Below are 27,769 nucleotides of genomic sequence, written 5' to 3'. Positions count from 1 at the left end.
GTCATAGCTTTTGCGTGTGTGCTTATTTTTCTATTCACAATTCTCTCCACTGACTTCCATCCCTCTTGGGAAGATGACATGAATAGTCCCTTTTGGGATCTGAACACAGAAGGTTTGAAATGGAAACACGATCTTGAAAACTTACTTTTAAGGTTCATGGGGTTTGGGGGCTTTTGGTAGGTTTGTTTTTGACTCTAAATTTTTTTTAAATATATATAATCTTTAGTTTTGGAAAAGCAAGAATAAATCGATTCATTATAAGCAAACATCATGGAAATGCAAATTGGCTTAAAAGGCTGCCCTAGGCAGCTTTGTATCTGTCAAAGCTCTGTGCTGACATTCCAGGGTCAAGAGTAAAGCAAGCATGGAGTCGGCTTCCATCGCTGGGGTTCAGGATGCACCCAAAAGGACAGGTGCTCAGACCATGGCTGCATGTCTCCACTGCCCCTACGTGAATCAGGGCTGCAGTCCCACGACAGACCAGGAGCCATGCCAGCCCAGGTGTCTGGGCCCTGAAAAGACCCAGACATCCTCCCCCAAAGGCACTTTCACCCATAAATTTATAACAGTTGCTGACTCGTTAATAATTTTCCCATTATCTAACAATGTATCTAAACCACTCTTAAACCCATTTCCATTTCTGAACAATGTCCCCTTCTTGAGATTACAGACTTAAAACTCCATTATCTAGTGAATCAGCCTTCTTCTCTGTCATGAAAGCACATGTACAAGAGTGAAAGCCCCACCAGGACCCCAGCTGGGGAAATTTTATCTTCGTGTCATAACGTTCAGCACATTATCTTATACATAAAATGTTCCTAATTAATATGTTCTAATTGAATATTCTGGAATTTGCTTTATCTGCCTCTTTGCCTCCTGTAGAAGATATTTCTATTGTTTCAGCCTCCAATATCCTGCCCTCATGTTCTCCACGAAATTGGAAGATGCTACGGTATCTGAGTTTGATGACGTATCAAGCAATCTTATTAAACTTCAAGGTCTCTTCATGATTTGAACACCCACAAAAACAAGTGATATCAAAATATTTTGAACAACATCCTAGAATGACAGAGCTCCAAGTGAAATTACACAATTATTTTATAAAATCATCCAAAGGGGAGAGTATAGCTCAGCGGTGAAGTACAGTGTTTGGCATGCTTGAGGTCCTGGGTTCAATCCCCAGAACCTCCATTAAAAACAATAAATAAATGCATGACTTGAACTCTGTCAAAGATAATTTCACTAAGTGAAGCAAAACTTCCTGTTTCATTCATAAATGCTTTCCAGTTAGTTTAAAGATATTTCTCAATGTATGAATAGATTATTACTTCTAAGGAGTAAAAGTTTTTATGTCAAATCTAGGGGAAAAAATGCACATAGCTATGTAGGGTTTTCAATGAATTACCTCTTCCCTGTCTTTGTGGTTTTGAGTCATCTGGAAGATATGCAAGCTCTGATATGTTGATCTAGACATACATGGTATGAAGTTTTATGGAGTTAAATCAGTTACTTTTAATAATCAGGCTTCACGTATATTATAGGATGGCACTTTTTTAACTGGGCAGGATTTTATGACTAGTTGTGGATTAATAAAACCTATAAATCATCTAAAATCTTAAGATACACATTGCTGATTTGCATAAAGCTGAAAGTAATTCTTTTCATACGTCAGAAGTTTTGAAAGATGTACGTTTTCCCCTCAATGGGTTAATTCGTTTGTCTCCCAGGTGTTAGTTTACTGTTTACTTCTTTAACAAAGTTAACGAAATACATTCGTAACCATATCTGTTGAAGAATATTTGTATGAGCAAATTTGCCCAAAGCTGTGCAAATAAGGTAAGTCATGAACAGAACAATACTGTTACGTGGGAAACTATCATTCATTAGGACCTGAAATTTATTGATTTGAACTTTCTGGCTGCCTTCAAAACAGAATAGGAAAAAAATCTAACTACATTTTTTTACTGAGAGACAGTTCAAGGGATCGGTGTTTAATTTCTACTGACAACATCTCACAAGTTGCTAGTCTGAACTAATGGCTAAATAGGTGATGCCCAGAAACTCTGTTCTTCTCCAAAACCACAGCAATCAAAAAAGTAGCCAGCAGGAAAGCAATCCAAAGGCAAAGTGAAGCTCTCCCCAAGGCTTCCATCCAAGAGCCTGAATGATAAATTACAGCTATTTTTATTGCCAAGACAGTTTACATGACGATGCTTAATTTGGCCTAATTTATAAGTTAATGGGCTGTCTGGTACACTGAAAGCACACCACGGCTTCCTAACCACTCCAGCCTCCTGACCAATCATTTCTTAGAATATACTTACAAATAGACTAAAAAGGAAAAAAAAATCTCCATTTTTTTCCCAGGTTAATAAAATCCTATGTTGTCAACTAAGGTAAAGCATAGAAATAGCACTTCCCATTAAAATTCTGTATTTCAGCAATTCATGTTACAGACATTACTCTATGTCAAAAGCATCCAGAAAATGTAAGCAACCGTCTGAAGAATGCAAGTCGAATACTGTTCCAATGGACTAGGTTAGGCCCTCTGTGTGCACTTCAACACTCAGCGCCAGGTGATGGTGACCATGACCCTCGTAAGCAATGTCTAAATGGTAGCACAAAAAAGGGCACACAGGGAAACCACACTGACTTTTTAAGCAAACCCCTCACTGTCCTATCATTCACAATACTAGTCTAAACTCTGGGCCCAAGAGAAGAGAATGATGCAATGGAGAAGGAAAACGAAGGGCTGGAACTCTGGTTTCCAACCTCCATTTCCAAGATGGCCTTATGTAAAAGTTGGAAGGCTTTCTCAGAGATCCTCACGATTCCCTTTTCCAGCTCCCCACAAATCTCAGTGTCAATCACTGCTAAGCCAAGGAACACTGTACTTTCTAAGTTTACATATTAAGTCAAGGGAAGCACTCTTTCAGGAGGTGTGCTATGGAGAAGCAAATTTCCTCAGGATGGCTTCTGCCATCACATCCTGATGAAGAGGTAAAGGATGCCTTGTTAGGAGGAGATAAGTGATAGCTTGGTCAGGGCAACCCTGAATACCCTGTATTTCTTAAGGAGTCAAAGCTCATAACATGGCTATCCAATTCCTTTCCATGGTTTGATAGCAATTTGACTAACAGTTCACAGAAAATAATTTTATTGTTTACTTAGAAAATATGCCCATTGTCTAGGACTGTTGGGGGAAAGTTCCATATAAACTAAACACATCTGACACAATTATATCAAAGAAAAAGATGACTTCCTTTTCAATGAAAGAAGCCAACAGTCATTTTGATTGAGTTTTATTTCTTCCTCATATACATTAACACAGGCATTGATTTTTTTCTACCACCTAAATAAGCCTTTTTCCTGTTAGGAAAAAGTGACTTCATAAAGGAAATGGCTATTACCCTTATGAAACACACACATTTATCCAAGAATTAGTAGAAAACATAGGTGGTGCTTTGCAGACTTTCCTCACTGCTTACTCTATTAGCTCTTAGCACAGTTCACTGTCAAAAAATAAAATAAAATAAAATAAAACTTACAGACCCATTAACTTCTAATAAAATACCAAAATATCTTCTCACAATGTCAGCAGAATATGTTTTCCTAGAAAGGGGGTTCTAAATGATTTCCAAATACAAACGATGTCCGAAGGTTCTAAACAGAGATGCCCAAGTGGCTGATGTGAGTTCAGACCAGGGGTAAATTTGCAAAGCATTAGAGCCACGCTCCCTGTTGTGAGAATCTTTACGTCTCATTCTCACTTGAAACATGAATAGAGATACTTTTCATGAAAACCTCTTTTGTTTCTAGGAAAATTACCCTGTCTGAGGCAGTATAACAGCTAAGAAGGTAATTCTATCTGGGGGTGAAAAACTTTGACCTAGAGCCTCTTAAATGTGAAGACAAAAGAGTCGCATGTCAATTACTAACCTATATTTTCTGGTCCAAATGGTTGACATTCTGTAAAAAATTGTATTAAATATAAAAGAGAATCATCTTTCCTTTTAAGATTTCACTCTTTTGCCTGAGTCTAGCCTTGTGGAACTCACAGCCTGGCCCATCACTTCATTAGAGATGTTGGCAGAAATTCAAACCGTCCCCGGAAACCAGGACTTTGGTCAGGAAAAGAATTCCACAGAAGTCTCATTCTGTTATTCTTGCTGTTTGCAAATCTGCAATCCCTCACAAATTTGTCTGTGTTTCTGAGTTACAGTCATTTTCTTGAGATCAAGACTTTAAAAATCCACTAGTGTACACTGGAATTTAAATTTTTTGTGCTAAGATTCCCGGCCATCCCTGCCAGGTAGACCGCATTTGTTGTCCATCTTCTACTGAGATCTAATCCCCAACATAAACAACACAGTAGTCAAAATGAATCAAAGAAATCTTCATATGCTGAACTGAGTATTCCCTGTCACCTTCTGTATCATGCATTATTAGAAGTCTTCACATTCCAGTATCTCGCTGAATAAAGAAAAATCAAATTGACTTTGAAAGCTTCATCTTTCAATAGTTTGCTTGACTGTGTATACAATAAATGTGACTAGTATTTAAACACGAAAGTTTGCAAAATTACGTTTGTGAAACGATTACAAAACAAGTTGGAGAAGGGGAGAAGCATGTGACCTTAGTACACAGTTCTGGAGAGAAGTCTGTGAAGGAAAGAACAGAACGGTTAGAAAAATAAGAGAAAATATGAGAAAATGTTGGGATTTCATGAACTAAGGAAGAAAAAGTACCAAAAGAATCTACACAGTGATCTCAAACACAGTACAGTTTTTACAAAGCATGAAAACACACACAAAAAGCATTTCAATTTCCCAGAATGGCATTAAGTGACTCTTTTAGGAAGGCAATTGTTAAAGTTCTAAAGGAAATCAGATCTGAAAGAATGAAGGAGAAAGTGGTGAGAATGGGAAAAGGAGGCTCTAAGGAAACAGATGTATACGTTTTCAAATTTATCAGCTAAAGGAAAGGAAGAAGAAAAATTGAAGATAAAGGAGAGCATGGTCCCAAGAAGGACTTTACAGAATTTCAGCACATCTAAGCATGGATTGAAGGCTGGGAGAAGCAGCCTGTGCAGATGGAAAGACTAAGACATTACTGGGGATATAAATTGTAGAGCAACATTCTTCGATCATTGGAAAGAGATGTTAAAGGTCCAGACGGAGATCCTAGCTCTACAGAAAAAGGCACAGGTACTCCTCTGACTGGTATAGTAAAAACCCAAAGAATACATTACGTTGGCAAATATAAGAGCTCGATCTGTTTCCACCCTTCGTTCAGTACCGGAAGGGGTTTTGTGTAATGCAATTTCCCCAAGATAAAACACCTCCAGCAATGAAAAATTCGAAGTAGAACATCATTTATCTCTTCAACATCCTTAAATAGTATTTGACTTAGGTTACTTATAAGAGAGTGAAATACTTAAGACATAAATTCATCTTGTCCTCATTTCAGAGTCTTTAACTGCTAACACTAACACAAGACTTCAGTAGGTGGTAGTCCCACACAAGTCAAGATGTGTCCCATACACGCCAAGAAAACATTGTCTTGATATTCCATTATGTAAATTCATTTTTGAAGGTATAAGCTGAGACCATGTTGCAAAACATATATAAAAACAATCCAATGAAAAAGAACACAAAAATTCTTTGAAATTTGGCTCTTATTTCATAGTTTTGATGCTACTTTTTCACTTCACTTGCCAACAATAACCACACAAAAATGAAACGAAAACAATGCAGAAAATCTTGAAAGTGTCCAGTATTTCACGTATAATTGTTATGTGTGATAAAATCCCTAGACTTCTCTGAGTCTTTTTAAATCAGTTTTGCTAATAAAAGTTTATCTCATCATATGGATGAAAGTAAAAGACTATTTAAGTTTTTCTTTAAATTTAAGAAGAACCTCATTATTTTCTCTGATGGAAAAAACCCTACAGCTGCAGAAATGGTCCTCCACAGCAAATGGGAAGGGTAAATTGAGACGTTGTGTCGTACCAATAAATAGTTTCCAAATATAATTCTATCAACTTCATACTTCTTACTCATCTTATCATTTAGCTAAAAAAACATGCTTTTACTCCTATATGTTTTAATGTTTTTATTTTTAAAAGTTTTTATTATTTTTCTTCACTGAAATACAGTCAGTTTATAATGTGTTAATTTCTGATGAAAAAGGACGTGAAAACAAATATTGATTTTTCCTTTATACAATCAAAACCCATGCTGTTTATTTCATGTAAAATAAATTATAGGAAACACTTGAATGAAGTCAGTAGAAGTATTTTATTAGGCATTCCTTTGCTCACCTAGTTTTATTAAAATTTGATGTGTAACACTGTAACTTCTTGGATTCAAAATAGAAGAAAAATTATATTCAGGTTGTCAATACCATGAAGTCATGAATAAGACAATGATTCCCACTGTCAGCTGTATGAAATGATTATGAACATTATATATGAAGTCTCACAGTATGTTTGTCTCCTTTTTATTAAAATGCAACGATTAGCTATTTTTAAATGATTACAGTTAATAAAATATTACACAGAGGTGTGCTTTGATTTGTTTGATTTCATGAGGATTTTTCTATATGATTAATCTCTCATTTTAAATAAAACAAATTCTCTAATTATATTAAAAAGAGACACAATAATCTATATTTCTAGCAACTTCTCAGCCTCTTAAAAATTGAAATTGGTTATCTATGGAGGAATATAACTAAAAAAAATTCTTGAAAGCTTAAAGTTTTCAAAGGATTAGTACTAGAATGGGCCTTGAAAATCACTTATTTTTTCATACTGAGTTGCATGAGTTACTTGCATATTTTGGATATTAACCTCTTGTCAGCAGCATCATTTGCAAATATTTTCTCTCATTCCGTAGGTTATCTTTTCATTTTGTTTATGGTTTCCTTTGCTGTGCAAAAGCTTTTAGGTTTGATTAGGTCCCATTTGTTTATTTTTTGCTTTTATTTATTTTGCCTTGGGAGATAGATCTAAGAAAATATTGCTACAATTTATGTCCGAAAATGTTTGCCTATGTTCTCTTCTTGGAGTCATCTGCAAACAGTGAGTTTCACTTCTAATTTGGATGTCTTTTATTTCTTTTTCTTGTCTGATTGCTGTGGCTAGAACTTCCAATACTATGTTGAATGGAAATAGGGAAAGTGGGCATTCTTGTCTTGTTCTTGAGTTTAGCAGGAAGGCTTTTCACCACTGAGTATTATGTTCAGCCACTCTCTATGTTTTGACTGGGCTGTTCAATTCATTTACATTTAAAATAACTACTGACAGGCAGTTTACTGACATTACCATTTTGTTAACTATTTTCTGTCCATCTTGTAGTAGTTTTTTTTTTTTCCTGTTTCCCTCTATTGCTGTCTTCCTTTGTATTTCATTAATTTATTTTTTGTAGTGATACACTTTGATTACTTTCTCATTTTCTTTTGTGTAACTGCTATAGGTGTTTTCTTTGTGGTTACCATGGAACTTGCATTAAATAGCTTATAGTTACAAAAGTCTGTTTTAAGGTTATAACAAATTAAATTTTACAAAACCTCTGTTCTACATAAAGGGCTTCCTTTACCACTTTGCCATTTCTTGCAAGACAGGTGTAGTGTTGATGATCTCAGCTTTTGTTTACCTGGGACTGTCTTTATTTCTCCTTAACGTCTGAGGGAGAGTTTTGCCAGATACATTATTCTTGGCTGGTTGGCAGTCCTTTATTCCTTTCAGCTCTTTGACTACATCCTCTCACTCCCTCTGACCTACAAGGTTTCTGCTGAAAAGGCTTCTGGGTGCCCACGTGTATGTGACAAGGCACATTTTTCTTGCTACTTTCAAAATTCTCTCTGTCTTTGACATTCGACAATTTGATTAGAATGTTTCTTAGTGTACACTTCTCTGAGTTCCTCCTATTTAAGATTCTTTGTGTTTTGTAAATCTGAATGTCCATTCCCCTTGCTTCATCCAAATTGAGAAAAATTTTGACCATTAAGCTTATTTAAGCTTTCTGTTCGTATCACTCTCTCTGTCTCTCTCCTCCTTCTGGAACCCCCATAATGTGTATGGTCATGTTGGTCCTCTTGACAGTATCCTTTTAGCCCCTCAGGCTTTCTTTACCTTTTTTCATTCTTTTTTTTTTCTTATTGGTCCTCTGGATACTATCAAAATATTTGTGTTAAGTTTGCTGATCCTTTCTTCTCCTTGATCAGATCTGATGTTGAGTCCCTCTAGTGATTTTTTTAAATTAGTTATTGTATTCTTGATTTTTAAAATTTGTTTGGCTCTTTTTTATCTTTCTCTCTCTTTGTTAATATTCTCAGTTTGTTCATGCATCACTTGGCTGAGCTCTTTGAACATTTTTGTAACAGTTATTTGGGGTTATCTGTCAGGTAATCCATGTACCTCCACTTTTTTAGTTTGGTTTCTGGAGATTTTTTTTTCCTTTAGGCCACTTTTTGTTTGTTTTTTGTTTTGTTTTGTTTTTTCTTGTGGCTTATAAATGTGGGTTAGGATCTGTGCATTTTTTTAAACACAGCCACCTCTCCCAGTCTTTATGAAGTGGCTTCATATAAGGAAAGACCTTCCCCAGTCAGCCTGGTTTAATACTCTTAAAAGCCTCTCAAACATCTTCTGTGGATACATCTTTTTTGGAGTTGTGTGTGTAAATTCCCAGTTAAAGGCCTTTTCCAGTATCTTTTCCCAGGAACTAATGATCTCTTGCTCCCTTTGGTGTTTGTCTGCGGTGATGTGGGTTCTAGAGCTGGCATAAACTACCCAGCTCTCTTCCATTCTCAGCAGCCCCCAGACTTGTAGAGTTGGGGAGGACAGAGCCCAGTCCCTGAGGTACCCCATAAAGGGCCAGAAAATTGCATGCACACACCACTCTTTTCTTCCTCCCCCAGGAGAGTGGCCACCAAGCTATGCTGACCTCTGTCTGCTGGACCACAGGTTTCTAAAGAAGCAGCAAATCATCAACTCCTGCTCTCAGCAGCCCTAGGCATCCAACATGTGCCAGGTTCCATCAGGGCTCTGGGACAGGACCAGACAGAAACCAGCCCCTCAAAACCCAAAGCAATAAGGCCACTTGTCCCCACCTTCCTAAAGGGAAGCTGGGAGTTGGGCATTTCCCCCTACTTTTCCACACTGAGCTGGAGGGGAAGGCCTGTGGTTAATGTGTGCTAGTCCAAACCTTCACCTTTATTCAGTGGTCTCCAACCTGAAGCCTTTTTTAGTACCTAGATTGAGGCAAGACAGAAACCAGTTCCTCTGAAAAGTCAGAATGTGAAAACATAGTCAAGTCTTCTCTTTCTCTTCCCGGGGACAAGCCAAGAACTCGGTGTTACCTCCCAATGGTGGTGTGCTGCACCAGGGGAGCCACAATGGCCAGTGAGGCCATGAATTTTCCTACAGGGTTTGACATGGCTGGTTTCACATTCATTTGGCTTGAAGGAGCCCCTTAACTGGTTTCTCACCAAGAGATTTGGTCAATGCACTGCTGTTGAGTCAGCATCTCTTGGGGAAAGGAGGGTCTGGGTCTCCCTGGTCCAGCATCTTCTGCCATCACCCCCTTCACTCTTTGTTTCTTTAAATGTACTCTTAAATAACACTTTTGAGCACCTTGATGATGTCTTACATTGCTTGATTTTCCCAATTGCTATGTTATTTCTAAAAATCTCATTTCTCTTTGAAAATAAGTTAGCCACCTTCACTGGCAACTTGTTTTTGATAATAACTCCATATGATCTGGAACAAAAGTATATGCTGGAAATGTGAAGTGTGTATTACTTTAGCATGGAGTTTTCCTTCAAATATCAAATTTAAATTAAAAGATTCTCAAAATTTTATCAACAATATTTATACTTAGTTCAGATTTTGATTCCAGTATATCTAAGTGTTTGCAGAATTCTATTTTTCTTCTCTGCAGAAGTCTTGGACTGCATTTATTACCATGGCAACTAATGCAAAACATCCAGTAGAGACAGGCATGATGATTCTTTTATTTAAACACATAAGTAAGTGAACTGGACACTAAGTCATCTAAAGTACTTGGACAGGTTTAATACTGAGATTTATCTTCTAGGCATCTAAGCAGGAATTTTACAAGCATTTCAATGTGAGAGACTAATCTCAAATTTTCTCTATTGTTTGAGCCTTTTCTGCTGGAATGATTGTCCTCACCATCTGATGGTTGTGTGAGAAGAACATTTTCTCTTTAGTATGGACAATAAAAGAAAGCCTCTTGCAATTTGATTAGAGTCGCATTATCCATCTAATGGAGAATGTGAGCGCTCATCTCCCCTTTGAGTCACAAAGGTGGTCTCTAAATGAAACAATCTGATGGGGCTCACACTGACACTTGCGGACCATTGCCATGGAAAGAGGACAATGACCAAAACAACACAGTTACCCTGGGAGAAGCTATCATTTTGCCCAATAGTCATAATTCAGCAAGTAGAAATACCCTTTTCTTTTCCCTTCCTTAACACTTTGATTGCAGAAAACACCATTCAGTATGGTCTTGCATACATTTATTTCTGAACTTAGGAGCTATTTAATGAACTGCAGGGTCTTTAAGCTGAACACCACATTTTAAAGGAAACACTGACCTTTCCTACACTGTTAAACCAGCCATTTTAAATGAAAATGATAGAACACAGGCTGTCCCCCGGCAGCTTAGGCTACAAGTATCCCTTAAGTCTTCAAGAATTCAATACTCTCCTTAGATGTTTGGTGGAATGGTGAGAACACTTAAAATATCAGAGAAAGAACACTGCCAACTGGAGAGGAAATGATTTCAACTTGTCCTGGATTATCTGGAGAAGTATTGGGCGTGCGGGGTTGTCAACTATGCAGATTCTTATGACTAATCAAGTTCCCCTCCATAAAAAACACTAGCGAATAAAAATCTGCAATAATATGACAAACCATGCCATGAGTGACTTACAACATGTACGTGTAAGTGCTATTTATTGCTAATTTATTCACATTCAGCATTTATTTAGTACTGAGTATTTTAGAAAATATTTAAATAGTTAAGCATGAGTGAAAGATCTGTAAAGGTCTGTTTTGATTTAGTAACACACATATGGCTACATTCCCTTCATCTCCAAAACAATTTGGAAGATATAATATGTGAATGTATACATGCTCACATATACATAGATAGAAATATATATACATATATATATATTCAAACTACACAAAGCTAGAAGTATATATACATACCTCCACCCACACAGAAATAGGTGATATAGAGGAAACTGCAGCAGAGAAACCTTTAGCTATACCAGAAACAATGAAATAAGTATGGAGAACAACCATAAATTAGTGAAATCTGTTCAACAAAAATACCAATAGAGAAATAGGAGGAAGGTGTAGCTCGGTGGTAGAGCACATGCTTAGCATGCACGGGGCCCTGGGTTCAGTCCCCAGTACCTCCCTTACAAATAAATAAATGCTTCATTACCTTTGCCCCCCAAAAACAACAACAAAGAAATCATGCTATATTATTGCTAAACACAAGCTGTAGGAGAACAAAATGTAACCTTAATGAAATGACATTTAACGTAGTCCTATAAGGACGCTGTTATAATGACTCAAACATTTTTAGTTGTAAATATATTTCAATCTATATTTTATATGTAACCACAAGTAAGTGTATCTTACACTACAGGAGGCATTAAAAAAGGTTTCTGCGTTTAAAGGATAATCTAGAACTACTGTAATTCTCTCATACTCAGGATTATTATGTAGTAAAGGAAAATTTCGAACCAGTCCTTTCACTCAGGTATTAACATCAGCATTAATTTTGTATATTTATCTATCATTTATACTATTTGCAAGCTCTGTGAGAAGTCTGCAATGCTGGGTAACAACAGTGTACTCTTATGGATTATTGTCAGACTAAACTGATCTTCTGAGAATGGAATAATTAACTGTATTAAGTAAGAAGGGGAACGGGGGGAGGGAGTTACCGCTCAGGGGTAGAGCACATGTTAGCATGCATGAGGTCCTGGTTTCAATCCCCAGTGCTCGCAGAAAAAAAAAATTAAATAAATAAAATAATAATTTGGCTGTACAGCTGCATCACTTTGCTTAACACATTTCCCCCTTCTGCTAAATAAGATTTTATTCTTGATAAGACAAACTTGCAAATAATTCTGAAAAACACACCGTACTTCTAAAACTATTCCTGAACACCCAGCCACCCCCATCCAGGTTGGAGTTACTGCCTGTGGACGGTTTGAAGCTCCTCTGAAAACTCAGTCTGTTTCATCACTGATACCATCAGGGTAAAAAGAAAATTAAGTAAGGTGGTGGGAGGATATAGCTCAGTGGCAGAGTGTGTGCTTAGCCTGCACGAGGTCCTGGGCTCAATCCCCAGTAGCTTGGTTAAAAAAATCTAATTACCTCCTCTCCTTCCTCCCTCAAAATAAGAAGGGAAGTAGCTTTATTTTGACAGTATTTCAGAATCTATACCTTCTAAGGCCAGCATAATTAAAGCAGATCACTTACTAGAGGCACACTCTGTCCCTCATCCTCCCAGAGAGATCCAGAGGGAAGAAAGAGATTGCAATGCGGGGCATTCAGGATAGGCAGGAAGAAGTACTTCTTTTCTGCAAGTTAATCACTTTGTTCCATGGATTGACAGGCTAATGAGAGGTTTATTTAGAAAGCCATTGTCCATCCCCCACACCCAGCTTTCTACGGGAATATAATGCACATTGTTCCTACAAAACCACCTACTTAGACTCATCTAATCTGAGATCTGTCCTCTTTTATTGAGAGAAGAAATTATCAAAATGTGAAGGCCTAAAAATAGCAGTGTATCATTGAAAGCCTCATTCTTTCTTAATTGTAGGTATGTTACAGTGGTGCTATCATTAGGGAAGATCCTTCTCAAGTGAGTCAGACTTCATCAGCCGCTCCGTGCACGGATGCACGTGCTTCCGTGAGCAGAAAACTGGGACGTGAAGATGCAGGATCTATTTCCCACACCGCTCGGGGGTGCCGAGACTGCCCTCCATCTCCTCTCCCTCTCTCCAGCAAACAAAGTGAGTATCTCATTTGTACTTGTTTCCCTGATTATCACTGAAGGAGCGTAAGATTTTTAAGTTAGAAAATATACAGCTTAAACTGGAATTCTAAAACTAATGCACTCCCAGTGACTTCACTAAAGCAATATTAATAGTGCCCAGCTTATTATTAAATTATGTACCTGAAATCTGAAAACACTTTTGATTGAAATTGAGTAATTGTCATCACCTGGGGACAAACCATATCCCTATAAATCAGCTTAAATATTCATCTTATAATCTCATATAATTTGATACAAGATGCTTTCATCCCAACAAAGATACATCTTTAGGAAACACTCACACTGAGACAAAAGACTAGGCGTTCAGGACTCTGAATTCTGTTTTAAACTGGCCCTTTAATCGGCAAATGTCTTAAACACGTTATTTTTCATCTTTCAGCTAGCTATATATATCCTTAAAATTTAAACAAGGACCTAACTTCTCAAATCATTTTCTCCAATGGCTAAGTCTAAAGCTCTTGCTATGACAAAATGAGAAAGGCGACATGATAAACACTGTGAGAGCAGAAAGTTTAAAATAGTAAAAATAATAAAACGTGTCTTTATAAGCAGCCTAAGAAAGAAAAAGCGATCAATAAAGCTGAATAAAGCCCTATTAGGACACAAAAGCTAATGGTTAGAACTTTAAATATTAGCAACCGGTGGAAGTTTTTTCTTCCACGTGTCATCAGCTGTCTCAGATGTCAATGTAACAGAACAGCCAGAGAACAAAAATTACAGTGTGTGTCTCTAGTCTGGGTCCAGCCTCCTCCATCTGCATCGCCTTCCTGACAGCCTGGGCACCGCAACAGTCAGTCTCCCAGCTTTCACCCTGTCCTGAATCCACGCCAAACACACCTGAAGCCAAAGAGCAGCTGACAGAGATGACGCCCCAAGAAGCGAGGGGATGTTCATTCTAGGAATAGAAGCAGTGAAAACTTCCTCGCTACCAACGGCTTAGAAATTCAACCAGACAACAGCTAAGAGACAGAAAGCAGTCACCTAGGATTTCAAGGGGAAAATGTCAATGAAAATTTCAGGGGAGAAATATCATGGGATTCAAAGAGATGATGCAGAAGACACTGCTTTGGGAAGCTACAGGAATAAAAGTTTTATTTTGCCTTTATGATGTCTATGAATTAGCCTCCTCTTATTCAATACACTTTAAGTAACACTCTGTGAGGAGAAATTATTTTTCTTTTTGCAAAAGGGAATCTGTTGTTCAGTCTCCACATACCAAAGCCATAAACTCTCTGTGTGAAGGTATGAGATGTGATGAGTATGGTTGCAAAGCCAGGGCACCCTTGGGACTATTCGTGAGAGTCAGAAGCCAGATTAAGACCTCCCTCGCTAGTACCACGATGGTCAAACTATTTAATAGTTAGCAAAACTATTCAGAATCACTCATGACTTAGCAACACCTTTTTATTTAATCCAGCTTTTCAAGAAACATGCCTTTTGTGTGCATGCTTTCCCAAATCACAGCCAGGCCATGTGTGAATGGAGGAATTAACATGACAAGCTCCTATGCACTTTGGTGGTGTGTGCTGTTCTGCTTTGTTTTTGCTTCTCTTTATTGGTATGAACAGGATGAATAGTGTGGGTTTTCTAGCCCTTTGAGTCCACACCCTTCCTTCTCTACACAAGGAGGAGCTGGCAACAAAATGTATGCACTGAGACCAGCCAACGCTGGTCCAGCAACGTTCCTTTTTGAACGTATGCTGGGAGGAACTCTGAAGCCCTGCCTGGATTTCCACCACTGTAATTCTCTAACATTACATAAGCAAAGGTGATGTGAGCTAAACAGAGCAGGAGAGAAGCGAAATAAATCCAGAGACTTTTCTCTGCAAGGAAAAACAGGGTATGGAAAGACCCCTTTAGGAGTGAAAGTCCCCAGCACACTAATTATCGGCTAGAATGTGGTCAAATCTCCGCGTTTGTCCCAGCTTCAGTTTAATAACGCACCCCACGCAGTCACCCCGACCACCTGGCAGAAATGTTGTGGGATTCAAAGAGATGATGCATAGGGCACTTCTTAGGGACGCTACACGAATAAAAGTTACCGGCTCACCCAAATGCTCAACATCACTCCTCCATTACTCTAGGGAAGGTAAGCTCCACCATCGTATACAGGCGACTGGCAGATGGCCACCCCAGCTGCATTGGCGCACACGTGCGTGCGTGCGTGTGTGTACCGCGCATGGGAAACGTGGTGCGGGGGCTTGTGAGCTGAAACACAGGAGGAGCAGCATCCTTTGCTCAGAATCATCCAAGCTTCCCATTTTGTCTACCGGGAAACTGGAGTATTATGAACATGGACTCTCAGCATCGTGGTGACGAAGGCACGTGTCTATGACTGAGTTACGTCTACTGACAAGCTCTGGGGTCCTGAAGGTGCCGTTGTCGAGAATAGTTGGTACCCCTGCTGTCCAAACAAGCTGATGACAGTACCTCTCATCAGACAGTGTCTGGAAACAGTTAAGATAATTTTCATCCGTATAAGCAGCACTAAGAAAGCCAGGCTATCGTAAGTCCCTGCCTGGTTCATGGATCTCACTGACTTCAAGACGGAGGAAAATGAATAAAATATATAAACGAAATAAAAGCAAGCCCAATTGGGATGCAAATCACTGTAGCACGTTCTAAAGTACACTTCTCACGGAGAATCATGCAATATTCTTTCGTGTTTTCTTTTTTCTTTTCTGTTTTTAACTATGTGCGTATTACATCATATGTCCCAAAGTAGGAGCCAATTCTCACTAGCAGCAGATCTGTATTACAACATTCATTTGTAGCGTTAAAATCAAAGCAGCTGCTGACAGACTGACCACCCTCTCCGCTACCACCGCAGTGCTCGATGGAGGCCCGGAGCCCGCCCTCCCCACACGTACCCAGTTGTCACCTGTTGGCAGCGGTCTGACAACCCCACTTTTTCTCCTACCATAGCTGGAGCACCACTGAAGCCCTTTGCAAAAGAGACCAGGGCGGTATAGTATGAGAAATTACAGTCTACTACATCGACCAGAAGTTGCCATACTAATCCTAATTCTGGAATAAACTGGCTTGGATCTCACGCCAACAAACCCAGATACGTTCGGAGAGAATCGTATACCATGTATGTGGCTTAATACCAAAGTTTATCTGCTACATTTAAACATTTTAAAAGAATGAGCCTTTATACAGAGATAATAGTATAATGAAAGAAAATAATATCAATATCAGTTGACTAGGCTGGTTCCTATAAACAGAGACCTTAAGCCCACAATTGTTTTAAAAATTAAAATACTTTTAATAGACCCATTATAATCACGCTACGCACTTTAAAAAGTTAGAAAGTCGAAGGCTTTTGTTAGCCTTTTCTTGGAGGGTTTGACAGGAAATTCAGAATTTCCACATATGAACGTAACCTGACACAAGATTCACATAACTTATTTGAAAGTGCGTTTTCAACTGGAAATTATGCCTGAAAGATGGCAGTCAGACTTACTTAACATAAAACGAACTACAACACGCTTTTCTTTCAAAAATAATCATCTAAATTTAACTATGCTTTGCTTCCATTTTGTTCCCAAAGGACAATCAAGTTTTATAAAGCATAGTGTCTTTCCTCCTAAGGAGTGGGGAATCAGTAAAGGAGGGAGAGATGGGGGTGGGGAGGGAGAGGGTAGAGACCAGGTTAAGAGCAGAAACAGAGTTAGAGACAGAGATGGAAGTTACTGTCGCAGAGCACCTTTGTAGAGACCCCGGGAGGGGCAAGGGGACACAAAATTGAATAGGTTCAGTAAGAATGAAATCAGAAGTGACGAAGCGGAATCTCTTACCCTGAAAAATTCTTTAGTGGAGCCGGAGTCTAAGGTTCCATAAGCAATTTCCGTTTGCTTAGAGAGGTCTTCCGCACTCTCGATGGGAGACACCATCCTCTCTACGGTCAGGAAGGCAGCTAAGTTAGCCGTGTAGGAGGAGATTATGATCAGGGTAAAGAACCACCACACACCTCCAACAATGCGCCCAGAGAGGGATCTGACAACAAGCACGAAATGGATTCGTAAAGGGAAATCAATGACCTGATAAGACAACACGTTAGCAGCATTATGCAGACATTGACTTACACGGGAATAGTTAACGTCATACCTCGCAATGTATCTGCTAGTTAATGAGACTTGAAATTAGCAAGTGTCCTGAGCAAGGAACCACTGATTCGCTAGATCTGATGGGCAACCCAACGGCAGAACTTCAGATCCCTGAGTTGCTTTCACAGGTAGAACGGCCAAATAGTTTACAGTAGGAAATCTTGTAACAGGCAATTTCAAGAAATGCGCAAATAATCTACCCAAGCTCATACTACTTTATCCACTCATGACGTAAGCAGATATGAACAAGAGAATCTAAGTTCAACAGCATAACTCAGAACGATATTGACAAAGTCAAATATTAAAAATAAAAGAGTAGGCACCATTGAGAAACAGTTTTAAACCCTGATGAAACTCTCCTTTTAATTCAAGGAAGTTCCAAAAGCCTCAGAAAGGTCCAAAATTTCATTAAGTTTTTGTGTGTGCAAAAACATAGGTTTTAGATCTAAGACAGGACAGAAATGTGAAAAAGTTGATCCTACAAACAAAGGTATGACACAAAATATAATTCTTAATGAATAGAAATCTGATGCTTCAGGGCAGGAATGCTATGACCCTGTTCCTTTATGGCTCCTGCTTAAGAAAAAATAAATAAATAAAATAAAAGTCCAGGAAAACAAATCAGACATGCAAAAGGTTCCCAAGACATAAATTCCTAGTTCGAAAGGGAATGAAAATAACAATATTTCTGTGACCATAAATCCTTACATAAAACACTTTTCAAAAGCTTGACAGATTCCCAATAACTTATTTTAAACCCTAGGTAGGTAAACAGAAACATGTAGATACAGAAAGAGATATGTACTGTATTATTTGTAAAGGTTTGGTGGGGTTCTACATATAAAAGCATTTGAGTAATATTAGCAAACCAATATAAAATTTTTTTCTCATTTGTTAACAACTCTGCCGTGTCTAGCAATTAAACTTCCTACAGTGAAGAGGTAACACTTCTAAAAATTTAAATCACGACAATGTGGCAATTTATGGCCTAAATTAATCTGGCAATTAATAATCAGAAATGCGACTTTTTGACAAATCATAGATACTACATCCAATCATTAGGCAATATTTGTAGAAGAAACTACTCAAGAAGTCAAGAAACAGGAGTGAAGCTAAAAGTAAAGCTTTTTTAGATGAAAACATCTGTTCCTAAAATAAAAGAAAAAGGAGAATGTAAACTATGGTAAACAAAAATAATATAATTAAGAGCCTTTACCATGGTCTCTAAGAGATGCAAAGAATTAAATACGATAGAATGGAAAACATTAAACATTTCTCACTTGTATTCTGAAAAGGACATTAAATACTATCTAAATTTGGAACACCCCTAAGGAGGCCCAGCCACTCTCCAAATGTTCACTATTTATTCCACAGTCATGGAAGGTAAAATTATATGATAGGTACCCTGTATTCAAGAGGGCAGATCTGGTACCTGACCACTCGAGTTCCTTAAAACTAAACTGATCGCTTGTTAATTGCTTTTGACACTATATACTGCATGTTTTTTTTGCAATGTATTTCAGAATCACTTTAATAAATCATTATGTCCCTGTTGTAAAATAAACACTAAAGTCATTAGTCATTCTCTTTTCCAGTGCTTACATCAAATTTAATGAGACTAAATATGCCAATTTATTTAAGGTGTGGAAGATAAATTAAAAAGTTTACTGGACGTGTGCATCATTTAAAACAGAAGATTCTTGAGTGATTTATTATTTACTTGTAAGTGTTCTCCAAGTATCAATTAATGATTCTGAAAGAGTTTCTGAGAAGTTTTATGCAGAGAAGCAAATTCAATTTTATTTTTTATGGTTACAGGCAAGAATGGTTTCTCTAATTAAAACAAAACTTCTATCTCTCAGTAGCTGCAGTAAAGGAGCAGATAAATGCACATATTCTACCATTTCTTTTTAGTCACTATTAAATAATTTCAAGAATGTCATTTTTTAATCATTTGAATATTTTAAAGATATTGGGGGAAAACAGAAGCAAGCAGGACAATAGGTCAAGTTTACAACATTCTGTTCCCACCATCTCTGTGGTTCTAGTCTTCACAAAACTGTAGGTAATGAAGTCCAGACTTAATTTCAGGCAATGACCTGCTCACTTCAATAAGTCATTCTAGGTTAAAATTTAAATGTGTCCTATTCATATTAATAATGTAGTTCCATATCATATTTTATTTGGAAAAAGATGATAAATATCTTTTAAAATATTTAAAGAGCATCTCTAAAGGGATCTGTGTAATTCATGCATTGTATCAATAATTTTTTTAGATATTAAGCTGTTCTACTCTTTCATAAACTAGAATTAACATCATTGCATTCTAAAAAAGAGTGATAGTTTAGTCCATTTAAAAAATCCCTAAATTTGCCACTGTTATGTAGTGATTCAATTTTTAAATGCATATATACGATACAGTGAAAGACATATCTGAAGATTTTTAATAAAGTGAATTTTTGCCAAAAAACCCAATTGATAACGAGGAAAAATATACTTTCAAAAACTGATTTATCTTACCAGGGAATAAAAAAGTAATACACTTGGTATTGATGAGTGAGTCATGATGCAGGAATGAAATTAGAAGCGCAGGAAAAAGTCACAGTTTAGGAAGCAGGCGTGTTGAAAATTAGCATGTCAATATGTCATGGTGGACCCTGGGATAGCACAGATGGTTAAATGTGCCTTGTGCTCCAGCCCCTACGGGTAAATATGCCTTCTGCTCCTTACAAGCACTGGACACCAAATCGACCTTCAGAGCCGTGACACAGGAGGGTCCGTGGGTGGGAACCCAGGTCAGTATGTTCTACTGCATGATGAAGCCTCATGCATTGCCCCTCCTCATTCAAAAGGCAGAGTACAGCGTGTGCAACCCTAGGGTAACTGCCTTACATTTCAGGACTTGGGCAACAGTATACATCTTACTAAAGATGAATCATTTCATTATTATTTATGAACCAGAATGTTCTCTGAGATTCCAATCTGGTTAGTATTCTCCTCCTTCATCATTAGAAACTTCTCTTTCTTTCTTTACCTTAAGTCAGATAAGCTAAATATAGAAATGAAACTATGAGTCTTATATAGTTTGTCAGAAGTCATCATAATTATATATTATATAGAATTATTATTATATATTAAAATCATATTTCTGTGTGTATATATGCCATGCAAATGCCACTGGTGTAGTTCTAATTCAGTGCAGTTCCATAGAGAAGCCACAAAGAATTTGATGGAATGAAGATTGTTTGGATCCAGATAATTCTTAAAAATGTGCCCTGCTTTCTGGGAAGTTACTGATAATTTCTGCACACATATTTCTTTAACTCACTGGGTGGAGTATACAAAGAAGATTGCTAAAAGATACAAACTTGAGAGCTTCACATAGAGTTTTCTGAAATGAATCAGTTTTTATCCTCAAAGTGCTCAAAAGCTAACAATATAATGAAATTGTACTTTAAAAAATCACTGCCTTTGCTAGTTATTAAAATGTTCCATAGACTCAAAGGAGGATAATTGAGCCCAAATGAAAATGTGCCAGTAGATCGATAATCATTTAGGCTTTAAATGTGAAAACAGTCACATCAGAAGAAGTCTGATTTATTCCTCTGAAGAACCAGATGAGGCTATCATTCTTTTCATTCTTTTTTTTTTTAAGGCCCTCTTTCTTATTCACGTATGTAACATGAACAAAGGCAATATGTCTTCTGTGGTATATTCATTATTCATTATACTCAGGCATTCTAGAGCAGGAATTAAAATGTCATAATGAGATGAGAGGTGTCTGAGTTTATTCCATCCTGTGTGTATTACTCTTCAACGTGGCACAACTTTTCGTAATGAATCAGCCATCGTTATCACCCAACTATGTATTTCGAGACACTCGGAAAATATGTTACCGTATAGCCTTTTTAATACAACAACTTAACCTTTAAAGAAAAACCAAATTTTAGAAATATCATTTCCATGAGCTAAGAGCAGAAAAATAACAGGGATGGGAAGTGTGCAAATGAGGTTTTGTGGCTTTTGGAGTTAATCAGTCATGTTGCCCATTTTCCCATATACAGGTCTGTGAATCGACACACAGATGACTGTAAAATGAGAATATGCAGCAAAAACACGGTACCCCTCCAAGAAGGCATGGAATGAGAGGAACCTTATGCATTTTATAGCCTCTCCACGGTGTGTATAATTTCACCAGGGAAATACAAGCTCAACACTCGAAGAACGTTGCTCAAATATTTCACAGGCTTACGCCGACGGTAAGAGCCTGTCCTTAAGAGTACTGCGCTGCTTGGACAGGCAGTCGGCAGCTGCCAACTTCTTGAGGGTGAATTCATAAACACCATGGATAGCCACTAGAGACCTAAAATGCACAAAGTTGAAGCAGGTAAGTAACCAACCTTGGCGAAATATCGCATCCTTGCTGCATAAAGGCACCCAAGGAAAACCAGAGACTATTAAAAATCCCAAATTCATTAGTTGATTCACTACTTTGGGTTTCTCGTCCATCTTCAAACTCCTCAGTGTGCCACTCGTAGGGGCTAAATCTGCTGACCAGGAATAAAACCACACTGACCCCAATGTAGGCAAAAACAATGCACATCCAGATCTCATAGGCTAAAGGATCAAGGAATGAAAACACTCCTGGCTTGGACTTCTGTGGCTTCTTGATCATGATCGATATCCCGAGGCTCATAAAGGGCTTGGAGAAGTCAATCACCTCTTCTCTCACAAGGGTAATGGTTAATGGAGCAATTGCAATGTCAGCTTTCTGCAAGGGAAACAAAGGAAAGGAGTAGCGCCCAGAGTCGTGGTCAGAAAGGAATTGTGGTTACATCTCGGGATGGGAGAGAAGGAAAGGAAGTTGAGGAAATGGAAATATTATTTCCTTGGCAGAATCTCAGTAAAAAACAAACCAAAAAAGAGCCATTCCCCACTCCCCGCCAAATATCCCTCCTTTTTATAAATACAGAGCACACCCTTCTGCCTCGATTATAAAAGCTATGTCTGCATCCGTGCCTTTGCGGTCTTGGAAAAATGCATATGGCCCCTAGGCTTCCAGACAGTAAAAAGCCTGTCGCCAACTGCACGTTTGCTTCTGACTTCATCCTGCATCTTCAAATGTCACAAGGAAACAAAACACTCTTCCTAGAGTAGTGTAGGAAACCAACTACCTCAGGTAGCGGGACTTTTTAGGGGGGGCAAGCATTCTGTCAACAAGAGTTCACACTGAATGACTTTATCCTTGAGAACAGTGGTACTTACCCCATAGACAAGCTCTCCAACCATCCCATTCCAAATTTTCGTGTCTGCATCCCTGGCCCCATACTTGCCATCCCCGACAATCGTCAACTTGTACTTGAACCCACAGTGTTTGGCAATTTCTGCAGCCAAGTCAACACAGTATCCCTCGTAGCGTTCATTGCCTTCAAGCATTTCGTGATTCTTCTTCATCATAACATATGGAGATTCCTATATGGAAAGACGGTGCTTCAGTTGATTAAAAAAAAAATGGCTGTGTTAATCAGCCACTCTCATCGACTCCAATCTTCTGGTTTAATTATTACCTGTTAGCCAGAGATCCTGGAGAATATAGATAGTGGATAATATGAGTGGGAAAAAATTAATGCTTCTTAACAAAATTCTCAAATGTCAATCATTATATCTCACTAATATGCCTTGTACCCAGGCATACCAAAGTAAACAAGAGACTAACAGCACAAAACTGTTACTCTGTCCCGCCACCATGTTTGCAATCCCGAGGGCTTAGAGAGGAGTCACGTCACTCTACATCTGGCCCATTCAACTCTGGATCCACCCACTCTCTTTTCTACAAGGCTACCCAGACCCTAGAGAACCTGCATCCACCCCAAAACCCTGAGTCACTACCAGCCTGAGGACAAAGTTCATGTGAAAATCAGGTTCAGGTGAGCAACGTGCAGACCGGAAGAGTCACTGCCGTGGTGATGCGCTGATTCCACCCTCCCAGGCTTGAGCCCTCACCTCCTCTATGAATTATAATATCCCAGAATTACGCTACACAGAGCACTAGAGAGCAGCTTCCCCTGTAAACATCATAAAGAGGAAGTGTGGAAAAAATGACCCAACACCAGCCCAACATTCTCCACTGAAAAGTGGCGCTAAGGATACGCGGAGGCTCAGTGAGATGGTTCCTCTCAGTGGCACGATTAAGGCCAAAATCCTCAAATGTCTAGCCTGCATCAAGATATTCCAGTGCCAACCAGCATTCTTACCCAAATCCCATATCAGACTATGTATATTTTCTTCTCAATATTGTTATGTTGACAAATTCCCCAGATTTACTACATCACAGCTTGGTAAAACAAAATAAGATTGTTTTGTCACAACATCACATACTATCAGCGAGCCCCACTTTCCCCGTTTCATTTCACCCACAGCCTGTCACGAGGACCTGCATGACATGGAGAGACCTTCCACCTGTCCAAAGCCTCGATGGTCACGATCCAGTTCAATTTTGTCTCAGTCATCTGAAAGCCATTTTTCAAGCATCAGCTATGTGTCAACTACTATGTTGAGATTTGGAGTTAAAAAGAAGGGAGATCAGCCCTGTCTTTAAGGAGTTTAGCTTTCTGTATGAAGCAAGAGAAGGTGACAGCATTGCTAAACTATGTAACAGATGTAAGGGCAGAATGGACCCAGAATTGTGTGGGAATGAGAAGATGAGACACCCGAGGAAATTCCAGGAAGACTTCTCCAGAGTTGCCCTAGGTCTTCCCCCGTGTGAGCACCAGGTATGAATCTATGAAGCTAAAGTCCCACCTTGAAGAGGACAGCAGATATTTTGAATGCTTTAGCTCATGTTTGTGCGTGGTCTTTTGGGCACAGTCATCATGCAGTGAATGACTAAAGCATTCAAAAGCAGCACCATATCAGTTATTGTCCTGAAATGTAAGCAGTGATTTCAGTTGACAGATATTTTTCATAAGAAAAATTAGTGTGAAGCATAGGTGTGTGTCGCTAATTACCAAGATTGTAGTGACGACAACAGTTTTATTCTCAAGCCCAGAGGTGTCATTTCCAGAAGGGAGTTCGGTGAGGGTGACAACCATTTTGTCCACTTCGCTCCAGTATCCGATCTGAAACAGGAACAGAGGGTGGGCTCGTGGCTACGTGACTTTCAATTGGGAAAGCACTGAATTACTGCCAAACCCACATCTGAATCTGAAATGACACCTGCGTTACTTGGCTGCTTCTAAATAGAGATGTGTCTTGTTTGTCTCTGCGACTTTAAGAGGAGTAGAAAGGGACCAATCAAACCAACAAACAAAACAGTTCTTAGAAACAGCTTGTCTCTTTGTGATCACTTTTCACATTCTCCAAAGATAGTGCGTTGGGGAGTTGATCATATAGAATCACAAATAAAATCCAAACAATGGCATTTTAGCCCTAACGGAAGAAAAAAAATATGGAATTGGACTGTTACATGCACATCAGCACCACGTGCATTAAGTCTTCTGAATCATAACCCTTCAGCAATAGTTTTTTTCTTTTCATTAAACTCTGTTTCTACCTTTGTCTTTAAAAAAGTATGACACTTCTATTCATAGTTATTTTAAAATTAATTTCAGTGTCACGTACCAGAAATACATAGATTTTATTTAGAAAAGAAATATTTTAAAATATATGTTTCTGGAAGTTGCTGAACTCCATCTATGGGAACATATGTCTCCAGGACTCTGGAAGAAGAGGCGATGGGTTCTCTCACCCTCCTCCTCACACAGAGAGAACTGCCTTCCCACCACTGATGATTTACCTTCCGGGGCCCATTTGTTTTGAGCTCCATGATGTTAATTGTATAATTTATTCTTTTTCCATTCTGGTCAAACTTGATATTTCCTGAGAGACCTTCAACCTGCACCTAGTAAGGAAATGGGAAAAGAACACAGTTAGAAATTCACTTCAACAGCTACAAACTGGTTGACCAGATGACTCTCCTGGAGTGCAAGTCAAGAAAAAGACACTTAGCAGGTTTCTTCTCAATCTTCCAAGGGACTTTTGTATAGTTAGGAAATAATTTTCCCTTTGCTCAAAACATAAGAGATAAAAACGAGAATGACTAATTCAGCAGGGAAAAATAGTGGCCATTGTTGAGTTTATTTACAATCATGCTAAGTGACTGACCTGCTTGAGGGCCCGTTCTATCTCCACACCTTGTCCCCAGGGCACCGCTGGGTTGGCCAGACAGTCTCCAGCATTTCCTCTTCGGGAGATTTCAATCCTCTGCTTCCGTAGGTTGCGAAAAGCTTCAGTCATCACTTGTACGGCATCATAGGTCAGAGCAGAAGTATACTGAAAAAGTGTCACACACAGTTCATAAAAATGGGAGAAAATTCAGAGACTCACCATGCACTGGAAATCAAGACTGCAGTTGCCCACCATGCAATACCACATCAGAGTTCAAGAATTCAGACACAATTTCTACCTTTAGAAACCTAAGAATCTAAGAGGAGTCATACAGAATATTGGGACTATGGAATGTCCTCTTGATTCTAAACATTTTCAATTATGGTAACATCTCAGCCATTTCAGGTGCACTCTTTCATAGTAATTGTGTTGATGATTTTGTTTATGTTTTCTTTTTCAAACTAGTTTCTCATTAGAGCAAGATTTTATGACCTGATCTGCTGATACAGGAAATTATCAAATTAACAAATCAGTATTTCTCCATTGTCTAATGAGAGATTCATTTGGTGACATGCAAAGAATTCTGACTGGTTTTGAGACTCTGTCTCTAATTGTACCCTAGTGAAACTCACATAGATCTGCAGAGATCTTTGGAGTATTTATTTGTTTTTAAACTCCCCTAGATGATTATGATAAATCAAATGGAAGAACCACCAAACTTCATGATTTCTATGCTCCCTCACGCTTCACTAGTCTATGATAATATTAGTTCTAAACTTACGGTATTCAGATCTCTGTGGGATAGCAGGATTGCTTTTGGAGCTGGGATCCAAACAGAAAAAAAATAAAACTACAAAAGTGCACTAAGCATTATCAGGGGCTGGATAAGTATTATTATGGCATGTGTATATACTGCCATCTATCAAAGTATGATGTTGTTATCAGCAATAATAAATCACATTTTAACATAAAAACCTTAATGATTGCTGAGGAAATTTCTGTTTTCAGTATTTTTCAATCTTTTGTTAACAAAAGTACAGAGAATCTGGGGGAAAATATAATATCATACTGATTTTGTGACACGCTAAATTTCTTGACCACAAATTCACAATGGGCACTCAATATTTCCAAATAATCATCCTTTCTTCAGTAACTTGGTTCTTCCACTCTCAAAAATGACTATTCTATACCTTCTTTTTATCTTCTCTAAAACCCACACCTCTGCACACTTTTCTTTCTCTGAATTCCCGCTGCCTCCCTCACCTTACCTGTCATGGAGGAAACAGAAGCCAACAGACAGAACCCACTGATCTTTTGACCAAAATCTACTAAGTCCCACATCTCTCTGTTTCCCTCCTGAGTTGACAATGCGTGAGGTGGCCATACTCCTACCAGGGGACGGCCACTCCAGCAGTGCACTCACCCTATCCCTCTCATCTTCTTGAGGACATTTTTCCTGCAGTTATACCCTCAATATCCTGCATAAGTCTTTTTCTCTATTAGCAATTCAGTGACTCTAATTTTGGTATTGTAAATAAGGAAAGAAAGAAATGGGTAGGTTGTGAATTTGATAGATAGATGATGATAGGTAGACAGACAGATGGATGTATAGATAGATGGACGGACAGATAGACAGACGGATGGATGGATAGATAGATGGACAGACAGGTGGACAAATAGTTAGATAGATAAATACACAATAAATAAAAACAGATAGATATAACAACTGTTTCTTAGGTCCACGTCTCCTTCCAATTTCCACCATCTTTTCCCATTTGTTAAGGGGAATTTCCATTTCACATCAACCCTCTTTGTTCTAAGTGATCTCATTCAGTCCATGGCTTTAAATTACACCTGTGGCCCAGACATGACTTCCCCAGTGGTATCCCTCCTGCTCAGCCCACTCCTGGTCACTCTCCTTCACCTTGTTGTGCCCTTGTTTATTTCCTTCAGAGTCTCTACCAGTATCTGAACATCTTCTCTGTGTAGTTTTTGTTTATTTCATCTTTCTTCGCCACTAGAATAGTTACTCCAGGGAAGTGGAAAACTTCTCTGTCACCACTGAATTCTCAGAGCTCAGGGCAGGGTTGGGCACTCTGTGGAGACTCAATAGGAAAGGAGGAAGGAAGGAAGGGGGGTCAGAGATGTTGATATGGATTATATCTTTATGGGACTTACATGTCTCTCAGTTCGATGAAAAGATACATAAACAGATAATTGCAATATACCACAATAGTGTTATAAATCAGTCCAATGGTGGATAGATGTCTATCTTGATTATTTTTAATATGAGAGATATTACAATCAGGCAAATGAGAAAATAATTTATGGGGTATGAATTATCCCCTCCCCACATCCAGAAGTTTTTTTAAGATGCCA

General features: G+C 38.4%; 1 protein-coding gene across 1 annotated transcript in view; it reads right to left on the bottom strand.

The window, feature by feature from the left end:
• The window catches only part of GRIA2 (glutamate ionotropic receptor AMPA type subunit 2), a 141,205-nt gene that overhangs the window by 5,204 nt on the left and 108,232 nt on the right, over positions 1-27,769 (bottom strand). The window contains exons 7-12 of the mRNA XM_031670337.2: positions 25,388-25,555; positions 25,020-25,124; positions 24,232-24,342; positions 22,490-22,696; positions 21,625-21,995; positions 16,916-17,114 (exon numbers count right to left, since the gene is read on the bottom strand). Coding sequence (XP_031526197.2) covers positions 16,916-17,114; positions 21,625-21,995; positions 22,490-22,696; positions 24,232-24,342; positions 25,020-25,124; positions 25,388-25,555 — 1,161 coding nt within the window. The remainder of the gene's footprint in view (positions 1-16,915; positions 17,115-21,624; positions 21,996-22,489; positions 22,697-24,231; positions 24,343-25,019; positions 25,125-25,387; positions 25,556-27,769) is intronic.

Source organism: Vicugna pacos, chromosome 2 (genome assembly GCF_048564905.1).
Source record: "Vicugna pacos chromosome 2, VicPac4, whole genome shotgun sequence".
Classification (NCBI taxonomy): Eukaryota; Metazoa; Chordata; class Mammalia; order Artiodactyla; family Camelidae; genus Vicugna; species Vicugna pacos.
The sequence above is the reverse complement of the archived record's forward strand: the minus strand, read 5'-3'. Positions and strand labels throughout refer to the sequence as shown.